General features: G+C 34.9%; 1 protein-coding gene across 8 annotated transcripts in view; it reads right to left on the reverse strand.

The window, feature by feature from the left end:
- Positions 1 to 2,764: 2,764 nt before the first annotated feature.
- OXR1 (oxidation resistance 1) overlaps positions 2,765 to 27,780 on the reverse strand; it is a 455,696-nt gene continuing 430,680 nt past the window's right edge. For 5 of the 8 annotated variants that reach the window (XM_082674595.1, XM_082674598.1, XM_082674600.1 and 2 more), the window contains 6 exons: positions 17,631 to 17,711; positions 15,565 to 15,690; positions 14,630 to 14,782; positions 8,401 to 8,496; positions 6,910 to 6,983; positions 2,765 to 4,548 (listed from right to left, as the gene is read on the reverse strand). In XM_082674595.1, coding sequence (XP_082530721.1) covers positions 4,413 to 4,548; positions 6,910 to 6,983; positions 8,401 to 8,496; positions 14,630 to 14,782; positions 15,565 to 15,690; positions 17,631 to 17,711 — 666 coding nt within the window. In that variant the 3' untranslated portion in view covers positions 2,765 to 4,412. The remainder of the gene's footprint in view (positions 4,549 to 6,909; positions 6,984 to 8,400; positions 8,497 to 14,629; positions 14,783 to 15,564; positions 15,691 to 17,630; positions 17,712 to 27,780) is intronic. The other 3 variants (XM_082674597.1, XM_082674599.1, XM_082674602.1) reach the window with 1 other exon arrangement.

Consider the following 27,780-nt stretch of genomic DNA (forward strand, 5'->3'; position numbering starts at 1 on the left):
TATGATAGGTCAAGATTTTTTGTTCCATACAGACATCCAATTAATCCAGCATCATTTATTGAAAAGACCATTCTCTCCACTAAGCAGCAGCAGCATCTTTTTAAAAAATCAGTCTGTTTCTAGACTCTTGACTTTAATCCATTCTTTTGTATAGCCTTTGACCAATACCACATTGTTTTAAACACCTTTTTAATAGATCCTGATTATCTAGTATTTAAGACCACAGCCTCATTCTTCACTGTTGCCTCAGCTGTTCTTTGCCTTTACATTTCCATATAAATTATAGACCAGCTTAATTTCCACAAATAAACCTGGCTGAGATTTTCCCTGCCAATACAGATTGATTTTAGAGAACTGACATCTTTCAATTTTGTCTTCGTATCATGAGCATGGTATATCCTTCCTACTTATGTCTATCTTTTTGTTACATATCCGATTTTTTCAATGGTATTGCAAAATGACAGTATTTTAAGCTTCATTTTCTAACTATTGGTTTAGAAAGAATAAAAAGAAGGGTTTTTACTCTTTTTTTTAATATTGAACTTGTCTTTAGTGACCTTGGTAAATCAAATTATTTCAATAGTTTGATCTTTTTGGAATTTTCTATGTCCACGATTGTGTCCTATACAAATGACATTTAAAGTCTTTTCTTCCCAGTCCTTATGCCTTTTATCTTGCTTTATTGAACTGGTTGGAACTTCCAGGATAATGTTGAAGAGAAGTGGTGAAAGCAGTTATTATTGTTACGTTTCCTACTTCTGGGAGGAAACCTTCAATAATTCACCATTAAAGATGATGCTTCCTGTACATTTTTCAAGGATATTTTTCTATCAGATTGAGGAAGATCCCTTCTTTTCTAATTTGCTAAGTTTTTATCATAAACAGGCACTGAAATTGATCAAATGCTTCTTTTGCTTCTGTAGAGATGATCATGGATTTTTCTTCTTTAAATGTGGAAAACAATACCAATTTAAAAATAACTACTGTTTGCTTTCCTGGAATAAACTCAATTCGGTTGTAATATATTACTCTTTCATACATTGCTAAATTTGAGTTGTGAATATTTTATATAGGATTTTGTATCTATGCTCATACCATGCTGTTCTGTAATTTTTTTGGTAAGGATTGTAAAGTTTTGGTATCAAGGTGGTGCTAGCCTCAATAACATAAGTTCTCCCTTTTCTCAGTACCCTGGAAGAGTTCATGTAAGACTGATACTTTATTTTTCCTTAAATACTTAAAAGGATTACCCAGTGGAAGCATACAGACCTGAGTTTTTTGTGGGAAGGATTTTTTTTTTTTTAATTAAGAGATTCAGTTTCTTTAATACAAAAATTTTATTTCTTCTTGGATCATTTTTTAATAAATTCTGTTTTCCAAAACATTTTTCTGTTTCATTTACATTGTCAAGTTTATTGATGCAAAGTTCTTCACAATATCTTATCTCTTTAAGGTTCACTGGTTCTAGTGATGTCTCCGTTTAAATTCTTAACAGTGATTTATCTTTTTCTTAATCTTGCTGGAGGCTTACAATTTTATTATTCTCAGATTTTCTGTTCTGTATGCTTGTTTTAAATTTTATTGATTTTTGCTCACATCTTTATTTCGTTTTTCCTTCTATTTTCATTAGGTTAAATTTGTTACTGTTCTTCTAGCTGCTTGAGATGGAAGCTTACAGCCTTTTCTTCTGCCTGTCACTTAATATTACTATACCCCCAAAACCTATCTCAAGAATTCTCTTTTCACTCAGTCTATAATCTCCAAGGGCATATCATCCACAGGTTATGGCTTCAACATCTACCTATATGTTGTTGATTTAAAATTTTTTTTTATCTATCAGAACAGAATATTAATTCCCCCCTGCCCCCAATCTGTTCTCTAGTTTCTCATATTATACTATAATAAGTTCCACAACTAACCTAACTTCCCTATCTGCTGCTTGTTTCTACTCTTTGTACATCACGCATCTCGATGAATAATATATTCCTAACAAAAAAACCTGAGAGCTATCCTTACCTCTTTCTGACATCCAATTAATAACCATATCTTGTTAATCCTAATTCCTAAATTTGTTTCAAATCCATGCCTCCTTTCTTATCACTATTGCTACTATTCTCGTTCAGACCTCAACATTTTCGCTCTGGACTTTTCAACAGTCTTATTAGTGTCCTTGTCTCTAATTTGTTTCTCTACTAATCTACTTTTCACAGACATCTTTCTAAAGTGGAAATCTGATCATAACATTCTTGCACTCAAATTTTCTTAATCGCTCCTATGAGATTAAAAAAAATCTAAATTTTTTGACACTGCACAACAACAGAGCTCTTTATGAAATTAGTCTTACCTTGCTATGCACTCCCCACCAAGAAAACCAGGGACATAATTTAAAAATAACAAATGACTTACATTTCCTCATGTGCCAAGTACCCAAGTACATCCCCATTTTTTAAACTGTGCTGTTCCCTCTGTTTGAATGCATCCTTCCATCATTATTACTATTACCACCACCACACCACCACCACACCACCACCATAGCTCCTAGAACCATTTTTCACATATAAAAGACAGTAGTACATTTAATCAGACTTCTTAAATATAAAAATAACTTGATTATTCAATAAATCCAAACTCAAATTTATATTTATGTATTTAATTTTATTTGGTATACACCACTATGACCTTATTGTAATTGAAATCCAATACAGGATTTTTTTATGATTAGTCAACTCCACAAAGACAATAATACTGCTGTGGAAGACCAAAGGGGGAAAGAAACTGATATATTTATTTACAGTTCCCTATATTGTAAACATTTAATCTATACACTGGTAGTAACTTTTAATGAGAGCTTTACATAAACAAGGAAACGATGCCCTGTATTTCTATTCATATTCGGCAATAGCATATTAAATAGATTATCAGATTTTCTTTTTCATTAGCATTATGCTTTCTTTAGATAATTATCTAAACTTTCAAAAGATCTAAATATATCCAAGTACTATACAACTAAATCTACTTAAGCCAACATATTTGGCTTATAATTTCATTTTTAGAATAATTTAAAGTGCTATAAGCAACCTGGCAATCAACACTTTCTATAAGAACAAAACTACCTTTAAACATTAATTTACAAGATAATATACAATGTTTACCTGGAATAGCTGAAATTTCAGCACAAGGTCACTGTCACATGTATAACGGCAGGATTTTTTTGCATTACATGAAGCTTTGAAATTAACTGATGAATTATTGCCGCAATGGCTTATTACTGGTTTCCTACAAAAGAGGATAAGAACTACTGATATATTTTATCTTTTCTTTTTTTGAGGTCACTTGACAGTAAGTTTGCATATTCAACAAGTCTACTGAGTTACAATATTCTACTATAATCATTGCCCTTTTATAACAGCAAATGCTAATGGTGATTAATAACATATACCACTCAAAAAAAAATCACAAGGTTTTTTTTTCTTTTCTTTTGAACAGGAACCTTATTTTCGGAGTTGGTGTGCAACAAGGCTAAAACAACAGAACTATAAAACAGTATACCTGACACAATATGTTGACGAAATATGCATCTGTCTCTTAGTTTTTGTAGTTATGATAATGCCCTGCTAAGCTACAAATATGTAAATAGTATATTTTCTTGCTTGATATATTAAATTCAGTAGAATCATCAAGTTCTCATTCTCCTCTGTCATTTTATAACTCTTTATCAGGTAATTCAACGATGAAAGCATATGCCCAAACCCGCAGATCATGTGCACTGTGGTCTATTACAATCAGAATTTTCCTCAAATTTCATTTTTATTAAAATGAAATTGAGAATACAGGCAAAATTAATAAAGAGAATGTTGTACTGTGAATTAAAACTAGAACTCAGTGGTGTATGAAGTATGCATTGTTTTGGCATGTGTTTTTTCCTTTATAAGAATAACTAAGCGGAGCATGTCGAAAAGTCACCTGTGCCAACCTCACAGATACAGCAGTACCTAGTCTTCATTCCCTCAATATCCCAGGTTAGACTACTCTACTAAAACAATCAATATAGTTTAAAAAAATAATAAACCAAAATAGGTTCAACAAAAGAGCACCATCCTATTAGGAGACTGAGAAAACATGGATTATAGATGAGGTGGTCACTATGATCAAAATGCTACCAAAATTCTGACAAAACCTAAGCTGTTACACTGCAGGGACCCACGCCATGGTCTAACCCTAAAGACCTCTGGGACAGAAACATGATTTTAAAAATAAATTCCAAAATTATAGCTGTAAGAAATGGTGATATGAACTATTTTTAAAGCATGAGTTACATGTTACATTGTATTGCTTCTTGAACTTTCCAAACAATGCTTGTTTGTCCATGTCAGGTTTGGGCCATTATCCTGCTAAGAGAGAGAGCATTATATTCATTCAAAAGCCCAGATTTCAATGTCTTGGATAAAGAAGTCTTCCTTCTTAGAAAGTGTATGATTTCCAAATGTTTTACAAGAATGGCTTCTTCCATGGTAGAGATCTCCATCAAGCCACAGGGCAAATTCTCCCCTGTAATACATAGAAGAAAATCGTTCTAACAAAAATCTTTTAATACTTATGCCCTAAGTTGTAAAAGAATAATTGCAGAGGTTGTAAAATATTAATTTAATGAGACATTTCAATATTCAACAACTCTAAAAATTTTTTTCAAAACCATTCCCTACTCCTTTCTACACAAAGTGGCACAAGGCAACTTTGTTTTGTTCATATCCCATTATAAAATCACTTAACATATAGATCAAGGAGTAAGATGAACCCTCTAAAATTATAGAATTAGCTTTTGAGGCAGGTACTACTCTGTTATTCTTTGCCTGGTATTATGAATTTCTCTTTGCTGTTTGGTTTTAATATATTTAACATGAGTTTCTTAGCGACATGAAAACTCCCTATCATCTAAAATAAAATGTGTGGTTAATGTTAAGGGTTCACTCTCTTTTTCTTTTTTTTGAGGTATGTGGGCCTCTCACTGTTGCGGCCTCTCCCACTGTGGAGCACAGCCTCCGGAGGCGCAGGCTCAACGGCCATGGCTCATGGGGCCTAGCTGCTCCGCGGCACGTGGGATCCTCCCAGACCAGGGCACGAACCCATGTCCCCTGCATTGGCAAGCAGCCTCTCAACCACTGCGCCACCAGGGAAGCCCAAGGGTTCAATCTCTAACTCACACCTGAGGAAACTTTAGACTTGAGTTGTTCAAGGTCCCACATGTGATTTATGTTGAAGCTGGAATTTGCATGAGGTCTATCTGACTCCAAAGCCTATATTCAGTCCATCACATGATTTTGATTTCTTTGGGGCTCCTGTTTGGAATTCTGGAATATCAAGTCCTTACAGCTCCCATTTTCTGAGACTGTACTCACCTTCAAAGACTGTAAACTTGTCTTAATTTGTTATCAACTGACCCAATGGTGAGTTTAGCTGCTGGAATCACGTTGCATCATTAACACTAAGTTGCAGCAAATATCTAATGACATTGTGTACATTACTTTCAAAGACTAAAGGCACCCTTAATAGCTTGAAATTATAAGCCACTTGCTTGTGAGGCTTTCCTGGAGAGCTAACTGAATCACATGTAAGACCACCATTGGAGTAGGGACGAATGACTCTGCCTTCTCCCCAAACAAAAAAGGTGTAATTGGAACATATAAACATTATAAGCTAATTCCAACAACTAAAAATAACATGGTTTTTAGTTACCTGGTTATGTCCTTCAGAGAAGGCTATCATAACCACGGTTAATTTTTAATCACTGAAATCATGTCTTCCGAATACCTATCTATAGAGAAGTTGTAAGAGAATGTGCTAGAATCACTCAGGATGATGACTATTCAGGCTAACAAGATTCTGTGGCCTGAACGAATTATTATTATATATCCTGAAATGTGGGAAACAAATAACACTTCTATAAATTTAGGAGTTATTTAGCATACATTATTCCGATCCGGAAGGATAGAGAGAAATAACAAATGAAGGAAGTCGTGTTTGCTAAGGGCTAGTTGAGGAGTCTAGGCTAGGAGGCAGTAGAGCAAGCTACCCCCAAATACCATGAAGACTAAATGAAGTTGGAATACCAGAACAAAAAAACAAAGTTTCTCACAATGCTTGCTATGCCAAAAGAATCAAATCAAACTGCTGATTACTCATACTGTTAAAAAAAAAGAAAACAAGCCCTGAAAATCGGGGGTGGGGGTGTCACTAACATTTTTAACAGGAAAACAGATTTCTATTGTCTAAAATATCAATCCAAATAGTCTCCAGGGTAGAATAACATGAAAAATTTTAGACCTTTTTTATAAATTGAGAGAAAGAACATATCACCATGGTTTTCTGAAAATTTGAGAAGTTCTAAGGGATTAGTGTATTTCTCTTTCAACTATCAAGAAGTCACTAGACTTTAAAAGAAGGGTTTTAATCAAAAGGGTTAATCAAAGGGGAATCAACTAAACAGCATTTTGAGATGAGTAGTATTCTACCAAAAGTTTCAAATACTACACTCAAGCACCTTCTTGCAAATATTATACTTTCTTAGTCATAATATATAAATTAGGATTCCAATGTCAAAACTTTCCAAAGATAGCTGATTTTATAAATAACACAAATGAATTTTTTTTTTTTTTTTTCCCGGTACGCGGGCCTCTCACTGTTGTGGCCTCTCCCGTTGCGGAGCACAGGCTCCAGACGCACAGGCTCAGCGGCTATGGCTCACGGGCCCAGCCATTCGGCGGCATGTGGGATCCTCCCGGACCGAGGCATGAACCCGTTTCCCCAGCATCGGCAGGCGGACTCTCAACCACTGCACCACCAGGGAAGCCCCACAAATGAATTTTTAAAGTTTCTTTCAAAATCTCACAGTCAAATGTTCAAGAGACTTACCCTCCACCACCAAAAGCTAGTGAATCCATGTCTCCTTTGATAAAAAACATATTATCTCCTGTCCACTTAAAGACCTACAAAAATGACAAAAGCTTTAAATATGTAGATGAAAATATCACTATCTATGTGAATTTCTCTTTTCTGACTACAAGAGTTCAATGGTTAATGAGAAAAGTTAAAGAAAGTAGAAAATTAGTTAAAAACTGAGTAGATGTCATTAACTTTTATTTTAGCATCAAATATAAATGAACATTAATTTGATAATGTTTTAACATTTTGGTATAGGGCCAAGGTCTTTTCTTTGGGTATGAATTTGCCTATCATTATTCTCACAGAAGCCTATAGCACGTGTTTATGCTTTCCAGTTTCAATTTCTTTAAAGAGGAGTGAACATAAAAACACTTGAGACATTCAAGGGTAAAACTTTTAGATGTTAATATTCTTAAATATTTTTAACCTTTCATGCAAGTTCTACCTAAACCTAATACAACATCAATTTATAGCACCTCACCTTTATAAAAATTTTCCAAAGTATTCATTACAGTTTTCAATAAAATACACTTTAGCACTCACTTTTTCATATACATATAACATTTGTTTAATTACATTATTAGTTACCAGGTAGAAACAGCATCATAAAAAAGGACTGGAAACAAGTATAACTGAAACTTCAAAAATCTGTAACAACTACAAGCTTCCAGGTAGCTGTAGGCATCAGTTGATATGTTTTATGGAAGGAATGGAAAGCACTAGTTAATCTGGTGAGCCACTTAAACCCAAATTTGTTAAGAGAGTTCATTCCTATTATGTTATCAAATCCTATTTTGTTCATTATAGAAACTGTTCCTAAAGACAATTTTTTAAAAAACCAACTGTGTTGATCCCTATTTTCAAGGTTATAATTTCATCTCTTAGGTACTGTCTGACATGCTGAACCTGACTGTACCAGAGACTCTGAGATTGCACTCAATGCTTTAAACAGTTACACATTCACTAAAATGCATGTATTAAATTTCAGATCTCATTGGCATTAGAATGTATCTAATTTTAGTCAAGTCACAATAAAGAAAATGAAATCAGGTAATCACTGTTGATTTAACCCCAAATAATTTGTTTTTAAAATTTTCAAGACTGACATCATTAAACTTGGTCATTAGAAGTTTCTAGAAATTTTACAAAGATAATTAATAAACAAAACAGTAATAATGACGTATACTCCTTACTGAGCCCATGATGTCTTTCTGGTACCACACCAAGTGTTACACATATATGATTCTCATTTAATTTTTAAACAACCTTGTTACATTTTATGATCCCCATTCTAACCACAGGAAAGTTGAAGCTCACAATGGTCAAAAAAGTGCTTGGTTATCAGTTAGTAAAAGGCAGAGATTGAGAGTCAAATGCAAGTATGCAGGACTCCAAAGTGAATGTTCTATTCAAGATGACACCTCTTCACAAACTGAATATAACTGGAATAAGTGTTCTTACCTCAAATTGTGGACAGAATGTAAAAACAAAGGTCTCTCCAGTACCATAAAAGCCATCACTTACTTTAAATGGCTCAGACGCCAATGCACCAAAAACCTAAGGATAAAAAAGGCACGTTCAATGACATGACTATTAATTTGTTTCGGTAAGCACTGTCCCAGTATATATGTTTAAGTAAAATGCAAAAAGTTTAATCTAGCATAGTTTTGTCTACTTGTACTTAAAGAAGTGAAACATGACCAGTTGTCACACAATTCATATTATTGTCAGGTACAAAGCATATCAGTTTCTCAGTGGGAAAAAACCAGATTTTTCCTAGTTTTGAAATCTAAAAACATGTCTATTATAACAAAAAGATAATCTAAAAAAGTGGTAGCCACATTTCAGCATGACAATGTACACACAGTGAGGACAACATGCTGTTGTGGTACTGTAGCACTTACGACAGCAAAAACCCCTCAGTATGGGTAAACATTCTACTACTAAAAAGGCATGCCAGTTTCCTCTTCATTAGACAGTAAATTCCATGAGGACAGAACTTCAGTCTGAATTGTTTGGTCCTGTAATGCCTTGCCTTTACACAGTACAAGACACACAGTAGATACCCTAAAAAAAGGATGAATAAATGAACAAGAGGACTGGACAAGTCATTTCAATGTTGTGGGTCTAAGGTTCCAGATCACGAAATGGCAAAGTAGAGTTCGATGATCTCTACAGTCACTATCTCTCCTGACATTCTACTTCCAGACTCAATTTTTAAAATAGACTTTTCTTATTGTAAGGTGTGTATGTACATATATATATATATATATATATATATATATATATATATATATATATATATATAATACAATCATACAGATCAATTTGGAATCATCACAAAGCAAAGTTCCATTCAACCTTCATGCAGACCTAGAAACAGGACATTACCAGCACCCCAGAAACTCTGTACCACCACCTCCACCTCCCAAAATGAAGCTACTAGGTCTGACAATAACAAAGACGTGTTCTGCCCATTTATGAACTTGCTGTTTCAGGAATAACCAAACCGTCTCTTCCTTATCTGGGACTTTGTTCTTGGTCTCATCCTCACACAATTATCTTTATTTATTTTATAAATTTTATTTATTTATTTTTTAGCTATTTTTTTAAAAACATCTTTATTGGAGTATAATTGCCTTACAATGGTGTGTTAGTTTCTGCTGTATAACAAATTGAATCAGCTATACATATACATATATCCCCATATCTCCTCTCTCTTGCATCTCCCTCCCTCCCACCCTCCGTATCCCACACCTCTAGGTGGTCACAAAGCACCGAGCTGATCTCCCTGTGCTATGTGGCTGCTTCCCACTAGCTAGCTATTTTACATTTGGTAGTGTATATACGTCCATGCACTCTCTCACTTCATCCCAGCCTACCCTTCCCCCTCCCCGTGTCCTCAAGTCCATTCTCTACATCTGCATCTTTATTCCTGTCCTGCCACTAGGTTCTTCAGAACCAGTTTTTCTTCTTTTTTTTTTTTACATTCCGTATATATGTGTTAGCATATGGTATTTGTTTTTCTCTTTCTGATTTAGTTCACTCTGTATGACAGTCTCTACGTCCCTCCACCTCACTACAAATAACACAATTTTGTTTCTTTTTATGGCTGAGTAATATTCCATTGTATATATGTGCCACATCTTTATCCATTCATCTGTCAATGGACACTCAGGTTGCTTCCAAGCCCTGGCTATTGTAAACAGAGATGCAATGAACATTGTGGTACCTGTCTCTTGAGTTATGGTTTTCTCAGGGTATATGCCCAGTAGTGGGATTGCTGGGTTGTATGGTATCTCTTATGTTTAGTTTTTTTAAGGAACCTCCATGTGGTTCTCCATAGTGGCTGTATCAATTTACATTCCCACCAACAGTGCAAGAGGATTCCCTTTTCTCCACACCCTCTCCAGCAATTATTGTCTGTAACTGATATCTAGTCTCATAGTGTTGTGGTCGGAAAAGATACTTGATACGATTTCAATTTTCTTAAATTTACCAAGGCTTGATTTGTGACCCAACATATGATCTATCTTAGAGAATGTCCATGAGCACTTGAGAAGAAAGTGTATTGTGCTGTTTTTGGATCGAATGTCCTATAAATATCAATTAAGTCCATCTTGTTTAATGTATCATTTAAAGCTTGTGCTTCCTTATTTATTTCCATTTTGGATGACGTGTCCATTGGTGAAAGTGAGGTGTTAAAGTCCCTTGCTATGACTGTGTTACTGTCGATCACCCTTTTATGGCTGTTAGCATTTTCCTTATGTATTGAGGTGCTCCTATGTTGGGTGCATAAATATTTACAATTGTTATATCTTCTTCTTGGATTGATCCCTTGATCAATATGTAGTGTCCTTCTTTGTCTCTTGTCATAGTCTTTGTTTTAAAGTATATTTTGTCTGATATGAGAATTGCTACTCCAGCTTTCTTTTGATTTTCATTTGCATGGAATATCTTTTTCCATCCCCTCACTTTCAGTCTGTATGTGTCCCTAGGTCTGAAGTGGGTCTCTTGTAGACAGCATATATACGGGTTTTGTTTTTGTATCCGTTCAGCCAGTCTATGTCTTTTTGTTGAAGCATTTAATCCATTTACATTGAAGGTAGTTATCGATATGTATGTTCCTATTACCATTTCCTTAATTGTTTTGGGTCTGTTATTGTAGGTGTTTTCCTTCTCTTGTGTTTCCTGCCTAAAGAAGTTCCTTTAGCATTTGTTGTAAAGCTGGTTTGGTGGTGCTGAATTCTCTTAGCTTTTGCTTGTCTGTAAAGGTTTTAATTTCTCCATCGAATCTGAATGAGGTCCTTGCTGGGTAGAGTAATCTTGGTTGTAGGTTTTTCCCTTTCATCACTTTAAATATGTCCTGCCACTCCCTTCTGGCTTGCAGACTTTCTGCTGGAAGATCAGCTGTTAACCTTATGGGGATTCCCTTGTATGTTATTTGTTGCTTTTCCCTTGCTGCTTTCAATATTTTTCTTTGTATTTAATTTTTGATAGTTTGATTAATATGTGTCTTGTGCTTCTCCTTGGTTTTATCCTGTATGGGACTCTCTGCCCTTCCTGGACTTGACTATTTCCTTTCCTATATTAGGGACGTTTTCAAGTATGATCTCTTTAAGTATCTTCTCAGCCCCTTTTTTTTCCCTCTTCTTCTCTGGGACCCCTATAATTCAAAAGTTGGTGCATTTAATATTGTCTCAAAAGTCTCTGAGACTGTCCTCAATTCTTTTAATTCTTTTTTCTTTATTCTGCTCTGCAGTAGTTATTTCCTCTGTTTTATCTTCCTGGTCACTTCTCCGTTCTTCTGCCTCAGTTATTCTGCTATTGATTCCTTCTAGAGAATTTTTAATTCCATTTACTATTTTGTTTATCATTGTTTGTTTGCTCTTTAGTTCTTCTGGGTCCTTGTTAAACGTTTCTTGTATTTTCTCCATTCTATTTCCAAGATTTTGGATCATCTTTACTATCATTACTCGGAATTCCTTTCCAGGTAGACTGCCTATTTCCTCTTTATTTCTTTGGTCTGGTGGGGTTTTACCTTGCTGCTTCATCTGCTGTATATTTCTCTGTCTTCTCATTTTACTTAACTTACTGTGTTTGAGATCTCCTTTTCGCAGCCTGCAGGTTCATAGTTCCGGTTATTTTTGGTGTCTGTCCCCAGTGGCTAAGGTTGGTTCAGTGGGTTTTGCAGGCTTCCTGGTGAAGGGGACTGATGCCTGTGTTCTTGTGGATGAGGCTGCATCTTGTCTTTCTGGTGGGCAGGACCGCATCAGGTGGTGTGTTTTGGGGTGTCTGTGAACTTATTATTTGGGGTGTCTGTGTTATTTTAGGCAGTCTCTCTGCTAATGGGTGGGGTTGTGTTCCTGTCTTGCTAGTTGTTTGGCATAGGGTGTCCAGCACTGTAGCCTGGTGGTCATTGAGTGGAGCTGGGTCTTCACGTTGAGATGGAGATCTCTGGGAGACCTTTCACCATCTGATATTACGTGGGGCTGGGAGGTCTCTGGTGGACCAATGTCCTGAACTCAGCTCTCTAACCTCAGAGGCTCAGGCCTGACACTTGGCCGGAGGACCAAGACCCTGTTAGCCAGATGGCTCAGAAGAAAAGGGAGAAAAAAAAGAAAGAAAGAAAGAGAAAGAAAGAAAGAAAGAGAGAAAGACAGAAAGAAAAATAAAGTTATTAAAATAAAAAATATATTATTAAAAATAAAAAATAAGAGTAATTAAAAAGAAAGAAAGAAGAGAGCAATCAAATCAAAAAAGAAAATCCACCAATGATAACAAGTGCTAAAAACGATACTAAAAAAACCAAAACAAAGTGAAAAAAGACAGACCCCTAGGTCAAATGGTAAAATCAAAGCTATACAGACAAAATAACACAAAGAAGCATATACATACACACTCACCAAAGGAGAAAAGGAAGAATATATATATATATAAAAGAAGAAAAAAGGAAGAGAGCACCAAATCAATAAACAAATCTACCAATGATAATAAGCTCTAAATACTAAACTAAGGTAAACATAAAACCAGAAACAAACTAGATGCAGAAATCAAACCCCAAATCTACAGTTGCTCCCAAAGTCCACCTCATCAATTTTGGGACAATTCATTGCTTATTCAGGTATTCCACAATGCAGGGTATATCAATTTGATTGTGGAGCTTTAATCCACTGCTCCTGAGGCTGCATGGAGAGATTTCCCTTTCTCTTCTTTGTTCGCACAGCTCCTGGGGTTCAGCTTTGGATATGGCTCTGCCTCTGTGTGTAGGTCGCCTGAGGGCATCTGTTCCCCAACCAGACAGGACGGGGTTAAAGTAGCAGGTGATTAGGGGGCTCTGGGTCACTCAGGCCAGGGGGGAGGGTAGGGTACGGAATGTGGGGCGAGCCTGCGGTGGCAGAGGCCAGCATGATGCAACAGCCTGAGGTGCACTGTGCGCTCTCCTGGGGAAGTTGTCCCTGGATCACGGGACCCTGGTAGTGGTGGGCTGCACAGGCTCTCAGGAGAGAAGGTGTGGATAGTGACCCGTGCTTGCACACAGGCTTCTTGGTGGCTGCAGCAGCAGCCTCAGCATTTCATACCTGTCTCTGTGGTCCGCGCTGATAGCTGCATCTCGCACCCATCTCTGGAGCTCGTTTAGGCGGTGTTCTGAATCCCCTCTCCTTGTGCACCCCGAAACAATGGTCTCTTGCCTCTTAGGCAGGTCCAGACTTTTTCCCAGACTCCCCTCCAGCTAGCTGTGGCGCACTAGTCCCCTTCAGGCTGTGTTCACGCAGCGAACCCCAGTCCTCTCCCTGGGGTCTGATCTCTGAAGCCAGAGCCTCAGCTCCCAGCCCCCACCCGCCCTGGCCGGTGAGCAGACAAGCCTCTCAGGCTGGTGAGTGCTGGTTGGCCGCAATGCTCTGTGCGGGAATTTCTCCGCTGTGCCCTCCGCACCCCTGTTGCTGTGCTCTCCTCCGTGTCTCTGAAGCTTCCCCCACCCACCTGCCGTCTCCGCCAGTGAAGGGGCTTCCTAGTGTGTGGAAACTTTTCCTCCTTCACAGCTCCCTCCCAGAGGTGCAGGTCCCGTCCCTATTCTTTTGTCTATGTTTTTTTTTTCTTTTGCCCTACTCAGGTACCTGGCGAGTTTCTTGCCTTTTGGGAAGTCTGAGGTCTTCTGCCAGAGTTCAGTAGGTGTTCTGTAGGAGCTGTTCCTCATGTAGATGTATTTTTGATGTATTTGTGGGGAGGAAGGTGATCTCCACGTCTTACTCCTCTGCCATCTAGAAGCTATCTCTCACAATTATCTTTAACTTTCTAAAATTTACCCACATTTCAAGACTGTCAATTTCCACTACTTCCTGGAACCTCATTCTTATCTCCCTCAGATAGGAATGAACAATCTAAACACCCCTTTTACTTTTTACAGATTCTAACTATACTGGGCATATTTTGCTTGGCTTTAGAGATACTCACATACTTTAGTATTCTTTTCTACCAGACTGTAATTCCTTTGAAGGCAGGAACTGTTTAATTATTCATGCTCATATCTATACCTCTGTAGGACTCAGCATTGCCTTGCATATCAAAAGCACTCAATAATTACCAGTTAAACTTAATAAAATGTACTAATGAAAATTTTTATCAAAAGAATATGCTAACATTACTGTTACTACCATCTCTTAAAAGGTAAGGTTGTTATTTTTCATACCTGCCCATCACTGTCTTTAATCACCATCAGCACTGGAGTGTCTAAACCTGTCATTGTTCGATAAAGGGTCTTCAAGCTTGTACCATGCTTCCCAGTACCATAAACAAGAGTCCATGGATAGCCAATTGTTCTTGGTGGAAGATGCTTGGTAAGCTTTGAAAAATAAATTGTTAACACATACTCAATAGCTGCTTATTGTTAATCTGTACGATACTAATCCAGTTGGAATTTAATAGTACTTTATAAAATGCAGCCTACAAAAATAACAGTAGAAAATATCATTGTCAAAGATACTGAGATGCTTTTAGAATAACTGTACATTTCTCAGTATGAAATATTAATTGTTCATTAGGAAAAGAAACAGTCATACCAAACAATATACAGATTAGAATAGAGTCAAGAAACATGGATTACTTATTGTTTGCATCCTCTGTATCAAATTAACAAAAATATTTGATGAACTGTTAGCTTGATTATTAATAACCTCTCAAATCCAGAGGCAGACTATCAGAATTAGAAATCAAGCTTCAATATGTTATAACTGTATGGCTTTGAACATTTATGTAACCTCTCTGCACCCACGTTTCTTCACTTACAAAATGTGACAATAAGAGCATCCAACTCCTACAGGGGCTGCAACAACTACATTAGATTGCCCATATAAAGCAAGTAACTGGCACACAATAAGAAATTAAATACTGGCCATTATATTGTCTCACCTAAATTGCTACTGTTATTTATTTTAATGTCTGCTTACCCAAACCTCCTAATATCTTCTATTACAGCTAGCTGTTATATTTTGTTTACTTTCTCTGCATTGAAGACTAAGACTAGGAACAGCAGCCCTGCTTCTTCAGTTTTCAAAACAACTGAAAATAGGGTATTTTATTCTCATGGCACATACTCAGAAAGGCACATATGTGGGTATGTCATACCTTTTCAATTTGATCTGGCAGTAAGAGTTCACTGGGATCACTTAGGTTTGGTCGAAAAGATTCAGATTCCAGGTCTGCTTTCACTGGAGTAACCTGCTTTGAATTTATATCTTCCCTTGTAGTAATCTAAAGAAGTAAACAGCAGCAACATATTAATACAGAACGGCAACCAACCTTCAAAAATTTTAGCCTTTTGAGAGAAATAAAACCTTATACCTTAAAAAAGGTGGCTAAAGCTTTAATTTAGGATTTTAGAATAGGCAAAAGATGCTCCATCTAATAACAATGGCATGTCCAATGCAGAAAAAGTTTTTTTATAAGCAGACATTTTTCTCATCTACTACATGAGGAAGGACAGGTATTGAATGATAAACTCCACATTTCTGGTAAAAAGAGGTAAGTTGCATGGAAACTTTAATTTTTCTGTTCAAGGGCAAAAAATGAGCCAGCTAGCTTGCTTTTTATCTGTGCTATTTAAACTATGTGAGAATATTTTTTCACGGTTAACATAAAATTTGCCAAAAGTAATTAAGAAAACTTCCTGGGTGCCAAAATTTTAATTTAAAAAATAGTACAAAAAAAAAAGGATAATGTTTCATTGGTGTGCATGTGTATGTGAATTTATCTGCTTCACTGAAAAGGTTACCGTTAGTTTTAGAAATGCCTTTTTAATTTTTACTTTCTAAACATGAAATTTTTTTATCTAGCTGAACCAAACAATACATTTAAAAGTTAACTTTTTCACAAACCTATCTTTAAATTAGAACAATTTGATGCACTAAAAAGTATGTATGCTTTTCTTGATGGAAATGATCTCACTGATATTCTTAAAATGATAAAATGTTGATTAAATCAAAACAAATTCTTATACAATTTATTCTGTTGGTACTTTTTCCTATTAATTTTATTTTCATATGTAAAATGGAATAATATTAGAAAATAAAATATATGAAACAACAGTGATATTCTTAAAGTGACAGAAACGTTGATTAACTTAAATTCCTGTACAATTTATTCTGTTGGAACTTTTTCATATTAATTTTATTTTAATATATAAAATGCAGTAATATTAGAAAATAAAATATATGAAATGAAACTTTTAATTTGGAAAACAGAATTCTATTGCAGCAGATAACTAAAATGCAGCAATTCTCGACGACTGTGATTCCACGCAGGAATGAAATCTTGCTAAATTTTGTTCCTTTAACAGATTTCTTACCAAACCTAAACAACATATATTTTCAACCAATACATGTTCTAGAACTGTATTGTTTTTTGATGAAAACTATATTAATTCTTTCACATCATCATCATGTTTTACCCTTATTTTGATGATGTGAAAGGTTAAAAAATATCCAAGGCAGCATGAGAAGCATTAAAAGAAAAGAAAAAAATTCAGGAGTTCTAGCAAAGCCATGAAAGCATATCTCATTAAGAAGAGGAAAACACACAATAATACACCAAGCTGAAAAATGAGGTCAAATATATAGTTCTTATTCCTGAAAAATCACAAAGATTATTTCACAGAATTTTAAACAATTTATCTAGTTGTAGTGCCTAATCTATACTATTCCGAAGTATTTCTAATACCAACCAGGAAAACCTAAGGAGAAAAACAATTCATCTCATTATGATATTTGATGTAGGGTTGATACAACTGAAATAGCCTTAAAGAAGAGAACCTTGCTATCCGTTAAATTTTAAAACATTTTCCCATAGTACATCTTTCGGATTCCATTTAGTAAAGATTCTACCTCAAACCCAAGACATTCTTCCAATGTAAAATGAAAACTCCTCATCAATCTAAGAAATACAGTACTGAGAACAGTTCTAAAATAACAGAAAATTCCTCTGAACATTTTTCAAATGAAAAGATGCCAGAAAAGAAAGTCCTACAGCTCTTCAAGGCAATACTGTACTCTTTAATACAAAAGGAATTTTCTGATGGCGTATTTTAGTGCTGCAGTCAAAACGAATCCTTCAAAAAAGAGATTTGCCCTGACAAAAGACACTGAAAACAGGGAATATTCAATCTCTGGAGGGGTTTAAACTACTGAAGGGGGCACCTGGAGACGTCTGCAGAGTGTGCGCAGTTCTTCAGTATTTAGAGCATCGATCCTGCGGTGATACTCAGCCACTGACACTACCTGAATATGGAGACAGGAAGACAATAATTCCACTGACAGTTGAGAAAAACAGCCAAAACAAAACAAAAATTGGAGAAATTTAAATGGGAAAGAGAACTGTAATCAGGATTTCTTTCCCCACTCCATGCTGAAAATCCAAGAGATTTATATATTAAACTACGGTGACATACACATGAATGAATTTAACTTATTAACTACTACATCCAACTAACTACTAGTACACAACTTAAGGTTTATTTATAACTACTAGTACACAACTTAAGTTTCATATAGACAGAATTTGACTGAATAAATAGAATTACAGTCCTTTATAAAAGAAACACTATATAAAACATAACATGCTTTGCTAATATCAAAGATAACATCTAAAATCTAACTGTCTTGCAGTTTACAAAGAAAATGGTAGTTTCAACTCTCCCCTTCAAATCAGTTTTAACTCAAAGGTTACATCCTAATGGCAATGCTGGAAAAATTTCTTCTAGGCAAAGGTAACAAACGTACCCGTGCTATATGATCTGTATCAGAACAGAGAAGTGGGGGAGCAAGAAAAAGATATGAAGTACATTTTAAAACCTAAGACAGTAAGAAAAATAAGCTCCAGAAATAGAAAATTAGATTTTTAAAAGCATATCTAATAGCACTCCCAGGCATGTCCACTTAGTCTTTCTAAATGATCCTAAACTGAAAGTTTTTGCCTTTCCTCTACAGTAACTCTTTGTAGTTGGTACTGTAGCAGTTATTTGTGACTAAAATGTAATGATCTTCCTACATTCTAAATTTCTAAGGGAAATTCTATATCTTCTGTAATTGTCTAGACCAGTCTCTTGCACGGTGCTGAATTTGAAAGCCATGTCTGACAGATAAATATTATTATAAAAAGCCCATGAAAACAGACAAGTTTCCTCAGACTGACACAACAGCTACAGCTTTTTCAGATCGTGACATAATTCCCAAAACAGTAAGCATAATATAGTGAACTCTGGTGGTGCTATAAATGTGTGTTGAATTCTCCTGACCTATGACAAATTCCTCTTGTGATCAATCAATTATGTGTAGAGGTTCTGGTCACAAAATGCAGTTAAACCAACTGACCCATAAAAGGTTTAGATTTTTAAACTAACCTAGGTTTTAAAAGGTTCTTGTTCCAGTCAACTAAAACGCATTAGCTACTTCTATGAACAGCTGTAAAGTTGTTGAAAGCAATGAAAGACATGAGAATAGAAAAAAGGAAAAGAAACTGAACAGATTTTCCATTCTGGCCATTATTATTAGATTGACTTTTGAAAAGCAAGAATGCTTGCAATATGATAGCTGACTCTCTACTTACAAAGAAACCCAAAGTAGTTATGATTTCAAGCTCTGGGGAATCAGATGGACCTAGGTTTTCCCCCTTCCTTATCTATTTCTCCATAAAACAGTGGAAATAATAATAGTACATACTAAATAGGGTTTTTGTGTAAATAAAATGAAGAAATGAAATGCACATAGAGGATTGAGTATAGTGCCCACCACAGACTAAACAGGGGTTAACACTACTTTTACTTAATTTTCCATCAATTACCCTAAGGACTAAAGGATAATGTTGAAGAGTCTCCATATTTATTTTTGGTTTTTATTTTTGATATTAAAGTATTTCAGTTTTAAGAACTCAACTATTTTATATATTTTGTCTATTTTGAAAGTTTAATTTAAAAATATTAAAGGTTTTTCAATTAAGAACAGAATTTTCAATAAAGATGAAAGAAAAACTAGGTACTAAAAGTAAAAAAATAAAAATCACAGCTTGCTTTTCTAAGACCAGCAAAAGAAATCTCTACAAAATATTTAATGACCAGTTATACCTTTCTTCCTTCTTCCTATGGCATTCAGTCTAATCGAGAGTTTCCTAGACAAGAATTTTCAAATTATATGACTTAACTGTTCCTCTGCATTCTTTCTATTCCTCTACTCAACACTGATCTTACACTGAAAGCTCTTCCTTTTACCATATAAAACACAGTTCCTGGATGAAAGTAAAATTGAATTTGCTCACAAAACGGATCAGTTATAAACTAATTGTATCAACATCACTTAGAGTAGGAATCATCAGTGAGGGAACCATAAACTGGCATCATAAGTATAAGCTTATAACATCTGGTAGTCATAGTTTCTTTAAGGTCACTAATCTACTTTCCTCATTCATTTTTTTTTTTTTTTGAACTGTATTCCTTTCTGGAATTTATAAACTCACCACTTCCTTACCTTTAAATATTTACTCATGCTGTGATGAATGATAATACACAATATTGTCAAAAGAGTAGGTGAACTAATAAAGAAAAAGGATTTGAAATCAAATGACTATGATCTTGGGGTGGCCTCAGCCTGCAGCAGCTTCAAGCAGGATTTCGGTTCCCCGGCCAGAGACTTAAGTCAGGCCTCGGCAGTGAGAGCGCTGAATCCTAGCCACTAGACCACCAGGGACAGTGGCCAGCGACAAGGTCCCTGGCTCGTCGGCTTTGCAGAAATGCATTCCCAGAGATGAAAAGTAGTGAAAAAAGTAAAGCATTTATCAGGAGGAAAAAGGGTACGTATGAACAGACTCACATGGGCAGACTCAGAGTCGAGAGTTGTGTGCTCGTAGTAGTTTACCTCACTTGTATGGGACATTTCTTCTGGGTTCCCTTTGGCCAATTATCTTGCTTTGCCTGGTTCTGGGTCTGTAATTGGTTTATCTCAGGGTCCTCCCACGTGTGCATGTGCATCTCTTAGCCGAGATGGAATTCTAGAGAAGAGGCCTATGGGTAGGTTGACATCACTTACTATGGGGTGACGCCCCCTCCCTTTTTGACCTCTGTGGAGCCTTTCTGCGCATGTGTAGTGGGAAAGGTCTCCTTGACTCCGAGAACGAGAAATATATGGTCCCTTTATCTTTCATCTGGGCAGGTCTTAGCTTCTCCTTCCTCCTGCTATTGTATTCATCTTGGAGAATCTGTCCACAGGGGATAAACTCCAGCTGCTCAGCCTGGGGCCCATCTATCTCCTGCCTCAACTAGAGAAATATACTTCCTCCTCTCAAAATAAATGAATAAAGAGATATAGATTCCTAGTATATATGGTGGATCTGGAATTAGTCTCAAATTAATTTTTAACCCCTTGGTAAATCATACTCCATGTACAGAATGTATTACTTTACCCAAAAGATTAAACCTAAGTGGAAAATGGACAGATTGCTACAAAATGTCCTGTATCACACTCCCAATTATTAAAGGTACACAGTTGAGGAAATCAAGACCTTCTAGCTAAAACTGTATTCACTGTCTGGCTAAAAAGTCATTTCCTGAGGAGCAAAGTAGTTTGCCTATACTGCTAAATCCCATCTGCAGAAACTAAGTACTATGAACTACCCTCTGTAGAATTAAGTGCTACTCTCTAGTCTCTTCAGTTTTTCACAAAGGACTCTCACAAAGAGAGCATTTATTTTCAACAAATTACAAATGTGAAGGCAGAAATAAATCTACCCATCTCTATTACAAAGAGACTAATAACAACAACAACCAGAACAGAAGCTGAAAATAGAGGAAATGTAGAGTTGCTGCAAATCCCATGAATAAGAACATGCTGTCCTAGAAAGAAAAGAGCTTCAGTCTAACATTGGTCTAACAGTCCTCCTTCCAGGATATTCCAGTATTTCCTCCTGAGATTACACCATAAACAAGCCAAAAACCTTTCCCCCAAGTGCCTTGCAGACTAAAAAAGATATCTGTGAATGTGCAATTTTTATTTCTCACTTATGCCTTACTTTTATTCCTTAGTAAAGGAAGATGGGGTAGAAAGAAAAATGTTACTTAACAATGCCATTTATATTTACTTTGGAATCCAAAAATATTTTTAAAAAGGAGGAAATTAAAGTTGAGCTGTTGTAGCTAACAAAAAAGGGCATACAACAGCATCCTGAACTTATGTAACATTCTGTTCTATATTTCATAATATATGACAAAGTCTTATCACAAAATAAGACCTGGATTGTGTTAAAAATTTACTCCTTTTTGCCTTAAATTAAAACTACTGTTTTCAAAATACACTTCCGTGACTTAAATAAAATATAAAAGGAGCAAATAGAGAATCATAAATTAGGTAACTAGAAAGTAGAATTAAGAGGGGAAAAAAGGATTAAATCCAGAATGAACAAAAAACAGAACACATTACTGAAGTTTTGATTTGAAGAAATCTTTTATATTTAAAATTACATCCTGTTAAGTATATCTGCAGATGACTCACATAGAATTTCATAAGAAGGCAGATATATTCACTGTTCTTTTAGTCAAAAAAAAAAAAAAACCTGTTAACTACTCAAAACCATTCAATTACAATATGTGTATATTATACTAGCCTTATAGAACAATAAACGTAAGAAGTGACTCTCACAAAAAGGGAATAATCTTGTTTTCCCCACAGCATATCAGGGGAAAAGAACACTCACTGCATAATCTTGAGATATATTAATTCACTATTATAGTTGGAGACTTCAAAACTCCTCTATCAGTAATTTGCAAATCTGACAGAAAATCAGTAAGGACATAGCTGAACTGAACAGTATTCTCAATTAGTTGGATCTAATTGACATGTATAGAATACTCCATCCAACAACAGCTGAATACATATTCTTCTCAAGCTCACATGGAACATTCACTCAGACAGAACACATTCTGGAACATTAAACATACCTTAACAAATATAAATCATAAAGTATGCTCTCAGACCACAATGAAATTAAACTAGAAATCAGTAACAGAGAAATAGTGCAAAAATCCCAAATTACTTTAGAACAACACACTGCTAATTAACACAAAATCATTAAAGTCTTGGGAGAAATTTAAAATATTCTGAACTAAATAAAAATATAACTTACCAAAATTTTGGGATACAGTGAAAGCAGGAATTAAGAGGAAAATTTATAGCACTGAATGCATATGTAAGAAAAGAGAAAGATCTAAAATCAATAATCTCAGCTTCCATTTTAGGAAACTAGAAAAAGAAGAGTTAATTAAGTCTGAAGTCGAAGAAAAGAAATAACAGAAAAAAATCAGAGTAGAAATCAGTGAAACAGAAAACAGAAAATCAATAGAGAAAACTCAACAAAACCAAAAACCAGTTCTTTGGAAAGATCAATAAAATTGATAAACCTCTAGCCAGGCTAACTAAAATAAGAAAAAGAACACACAAATAAATTATATCATAAATGAAGACAGGCCATCATTATTGATAATAAAGGAAAATAAAGGAATATTATAAACAACTCTATACCTACAAATTTGAAAACCTAGATGAAATGGACCAATTCCTTGAAAGACACAAACCACTAAACTCACACAAAAGAAACAAATCATCTGAACAGCCCTATATCTACTAAATAAATCGAATCTGTAATTAATAGCCTTGCAAAACAGAAAGTACCAGGCCCAGTTCTAGCCAACTAAAATGAATCAGCTACCAGTAAACATCAAGGTAACTCTATGAAAAGCTATGCAAAATTGCTGAGCAGTATGACAGGCATGATCATAGAAAAAAGGAAAAACTGAACAGATTTTCATTCTGGCCAATATAATTATATTGACTTTTGCAAAGCAAAAATGCATACACCACGGCAGCTGATTTTGTACTTACAAAGAAACCCAAAGTGGTATGATCTCTAGCTCTGGAGCATCTTCAGTGAATCCAGATAGATTCACTAGTGAATTCAATTAAACATTTAAGGAAGAAATTATACTAGATCTCTACAATCTCTTCCAGAAAAACAGAAGCAGAGAAAATACTTCCCAATTCATTCTATGAGGCCAGCACTACCCTAATAAAAAATAAACAAAGACATTGTAAGAAAGACAAAGTACAGACCAACATCTCTCATGAACATACATGCAAAAAAACCTCAACAAAATATTACCAAATTGAATCCAACAATGTATAAAAAAGATATCTATACAGTGACCAAGTGGGATTTAATTCCAGGTATGCAAGGGATATGCAAGGGATTTCAACATTTGAAAATCAACTGATATAATCCATTACACATAAATAGATGCAGAAAAAGCATTAGTCAAAATCTAACATTCATTATAAAAACTCCCGGCAACCTAGAAATAGAGGGTAACTCCTGCAACTTGATAAAGAACATCTAACGAAAAAATCCTACAACTAACATCATACATAATGTTGAAAAACGAAATACTTTCCCACTCCTATTCAACATTGTACTGGAAGACCTAGCTAATGCAGTAAAACAAGAAAAGGAAATAAAAGGTATACAGATTGGAAAGGATGGAATAAAACTCTTAGCAGATGACATAATTGTTTATTAAGAAAATTCTAAAGAATCATCCAAAAACTACTGGAGTTAATAAGCAATCATAGTAGGCTTGCAGGATGTAAGGTTATATACAAAAGTCAACTGCTTTTCTATATATCAGCAATGAGTAATTGGAATCTGAAATGTAAAACCATACTATTTATATTAGTACAGAAAAAAATGAAATACATGAAGTACAAAATTTTGAAGAAAGAAATCAAAGAAGATTTAAATAAATGAAGAGATATTCCATGTTCATATATATGGATAGGAAGACAATACTGTCAAGATATCAGTTCTTCCCAACTTGGTCTATAGACTCAACATGATTCCAATAAAAATCCCACCAAGTTACTTTGTGGATATAGGCAAACTGATTATTTAAAGTTTATGTAGAAAGATCCCAATGCCAACACAGTAATGAAGGAAAAGAACAAAACTGAATGACTGACACTATTCAACTTCAAGACTTGCTGTAAAGTAATCAAGATTGTGATACTGGCAAAAGAACAAACAGATCAGTGGAATGGAAGAGAGCACCTACACATAGACTCACACAAGTACAGTCAACTGATTTTTGACAAAGAAGCAAAGATAATGCAATGAAGAATGGATGGTCTTCTACCAAATAGTGGTGGAACAACTGGACAACCACACACAAAAAAGTTAATCTAGACAAAGTCCTTATACTTTTCACAAAAATTAACTCAAAATGGATCATCAACCTAAATGTAAAATGCAAAAGTATAAAACAACTAGAAGATAATACAGAAAAAAATCTAGGTGAACATGGGTTTGAAGATGCATTTTTAGATAGAACACCAAAAGCATGATCCATAAAAAAAACTAGTAAGTTGGATTTCATTATAATTAAAAACGTCTGCTCTGTAAAGACACTGTCAAGAGAATAAAAAAATAATCCACAGACTGGGAGAAAATCTTTGCAAAATACATTGCTGATAAATATGTTATCCAAAATATACAAAGAACTCTTAAAAAACAACAAGAGAACAAACAAAACATGAACTAAAGATCTGGACATGTAAGAATATGAAAAGATGCTCTATGTCATATGTCATCAGAAAAATGCAAATTAAAATAACAATGGGATACCACTAGGCACCTATTTAGAATGAAAGCACTGACAATATTAAATGCTGGTGAGGATGTAGAGCAGCAGGAACTCTTTCATTGCTGGTAGAGCACAAGATGGTACAGTCACTTTGGAAAACAGTTTGGCAGTTTCTGTTACAAAACTAAACATACTCTTATTATACAATCCAGCAGTCACACTCCTTGGTATTTACCTAAATGAGCTGAAAACTTAGGTCCACATAAAATCTGCACATGAATGTTTATAACAACCTTTTATTTAGTATTAGTGTCAAAACTTGGAAGTAACCAAAATGTCCTTCTATAGGTGAATAGACAAACTGTGGTACACTGAGAAAATGGAATATTAAATGTCAGCACTAAAAAGAAATGAGCTATCAAGCCATGAAAAGACAGGGAGGAACCTTAAATGCATTTTACTAACTGAAAGAAGCCAATATGAAAAAGCTACATATGATACGATTCCAACTAGATGATACTCTGGAAAAGGCAAAACTATAGAAAGATTAAAAACATCAGTGGTTCTCAGGTGGAGGGAAGGAGGGATGAACAGATGGAGCACAGGGCATTTTGAAGGCAGTGAGACTACACTGTATCATCCCATAATGGCAGATACATGTCATTCCATAGAATGTGTAACACAAAGAATGAACCCTAATGTAAACTACAGACTTTGGGTGATAATAATATGTATTAGCTCATAAATTATAACATGAACCACATTAATACAAGATGTAAATAACAGGGGTACTCTGTTTGGAGAGAAAGGGGGTATATGGGAGCTCTCTGTATTTCCCATTCAATTTTTCTGTAAATCTAAAATCTAAAATCTCTAAAAAATAAAATCTATTAATTAAAGAAAAACAGGGAAAAAAACCAGGCAAACACAAAATTCAGGGAGGTAGTTACCAATTTGGAGTTGACATGAGATGAGATAGAGATAGAACACATAGGATGATGCACTTTCACTGGTAACGTTTTAGTTCTTAAGTTGGGTAGTGAATGAGTGAGTGTGATCACAAATACTCATTTTATCATTATGTCTCACAACTTACATATGTAATAAATATGCTTTTCAACTACTAAGTCAAATAAATAAAGAAAAAATATTCTACACTGAATATATGTGTATATGTCCTTTTTTCAATTATGTTGTGACATAATTAGTAAGATGTTTTATACAATAAGCATAAACACTAGTTAAAAAACTTCCCATGAATATGTACTATAGGTAGGCAACATAGTATAGTAGGTTTAGCTGTAGAACTCTGTCTTAATTCTGATTCTGTTTAATAGTCGTTCCTACATATGCCTGAGGGATTGCTTCCAGAAACCTTCACAGAAACCAAAACCCATGGATGCTCAGGTCCCTTATAGAAAACAGCACAGTATTTGCATATAATCTATGCATATCCTCTCCTTAAATCATCTATATATTACTTATAATACCTAATACAATGTAAATGCTATGTAAATAGTTGTCAGCATTGTGGCAACTTCAAGTTTTGCTTTTTGGAACTTCCTGGGATTGTTTTTCCAAATATTGTTAATCTGTGGTTGGTTGAATCTGCGAACGCAGAACCATCGAATGCAGAACTGGTGGATAAGGAAGTCTGATTATTTTAGTTTTGTGAACTTGAGCAACCGTACTTAATCTCTCAATTTCTGGTCTTTCAAATGGAAATAATAATCATATCTTAGGCACTTTACGAGGAATAAATAATAGTATGTGTAAGATATATATAAAGTAGAAAATGATACAGCAAACGTACAAAATAAATGTTAATCTCCTTCTCCTATAGTCTGAAGATTTTGAGAGCACGTATAGCAAAGAATTTAAGGGCACAGCTTACAGCCAGAATAGAATGCCTGGATTCAAACCACAGCTCTGACCTTTATTGGTCAGAGTATGGTTGTTATATGCCTCTGTTTTGTAAAATGAAGGTGAAAGCAGCAATATTTCACAGGTTGAGGATTAAGTAAAAAACTCATGGTAAGTGTATAGTGTTAGTATAAGTAATTATTAATATTTTAATCAGTATTATAATCATTAGCTGAGGTCCCTGGAAAGAGTTTTACATTTAAATTTGTTCTTAAAATTCTACCTGTGAGCTAATTTCTATACAGATGTAAGTAATTCATCATGTCATGTGTTTTCAAATATAAAGACCTAAAATACAAAAAAAAATTCATCTTGTCATATATTAGGGCCTAAAAACAACAAAAAAAGGAAAAGATGAGAAAATTCAGTGAAGTACTGATAGAAAAAAATGATGTTATTTAATATTTTGTGACTTTAATCTGATTAAACTTATACCCTTATAAAATGAGCTTATAACCTTCACATGAATTACAATTTACTGACAGACACTAAAAAGGCAGGATATAGTATATGGGTATATCAAATATACAAACAGCTTCAAGTAAATGATTAGAGATTAAAGTTTAGGTTATTTATCAGAATAAACTCTAAAACAGCCTTTAAAAATAAAGAAAACATAGCAGGATGGCTGAGCAGAAAGACCCTGAGTACATGAGCACACCAAAATTACAACTATTTACAGAACAACTATCAGTGAAACAGACCAGAACCTATCAGAAAAGATCTTTTACAACTATAGATATAATGAAGAT

This window comes from Grampus griseus (genome assembly GCF_964374135.1).
Source record: "Grampus griseus genome assembly, chromosome: 17".
Lineage (NCBI taxonomy): Eukaryota > Metazoa > Chordata > Mammalia > Artiodactyla > Delphinidae > Grampus > Grampus griseus.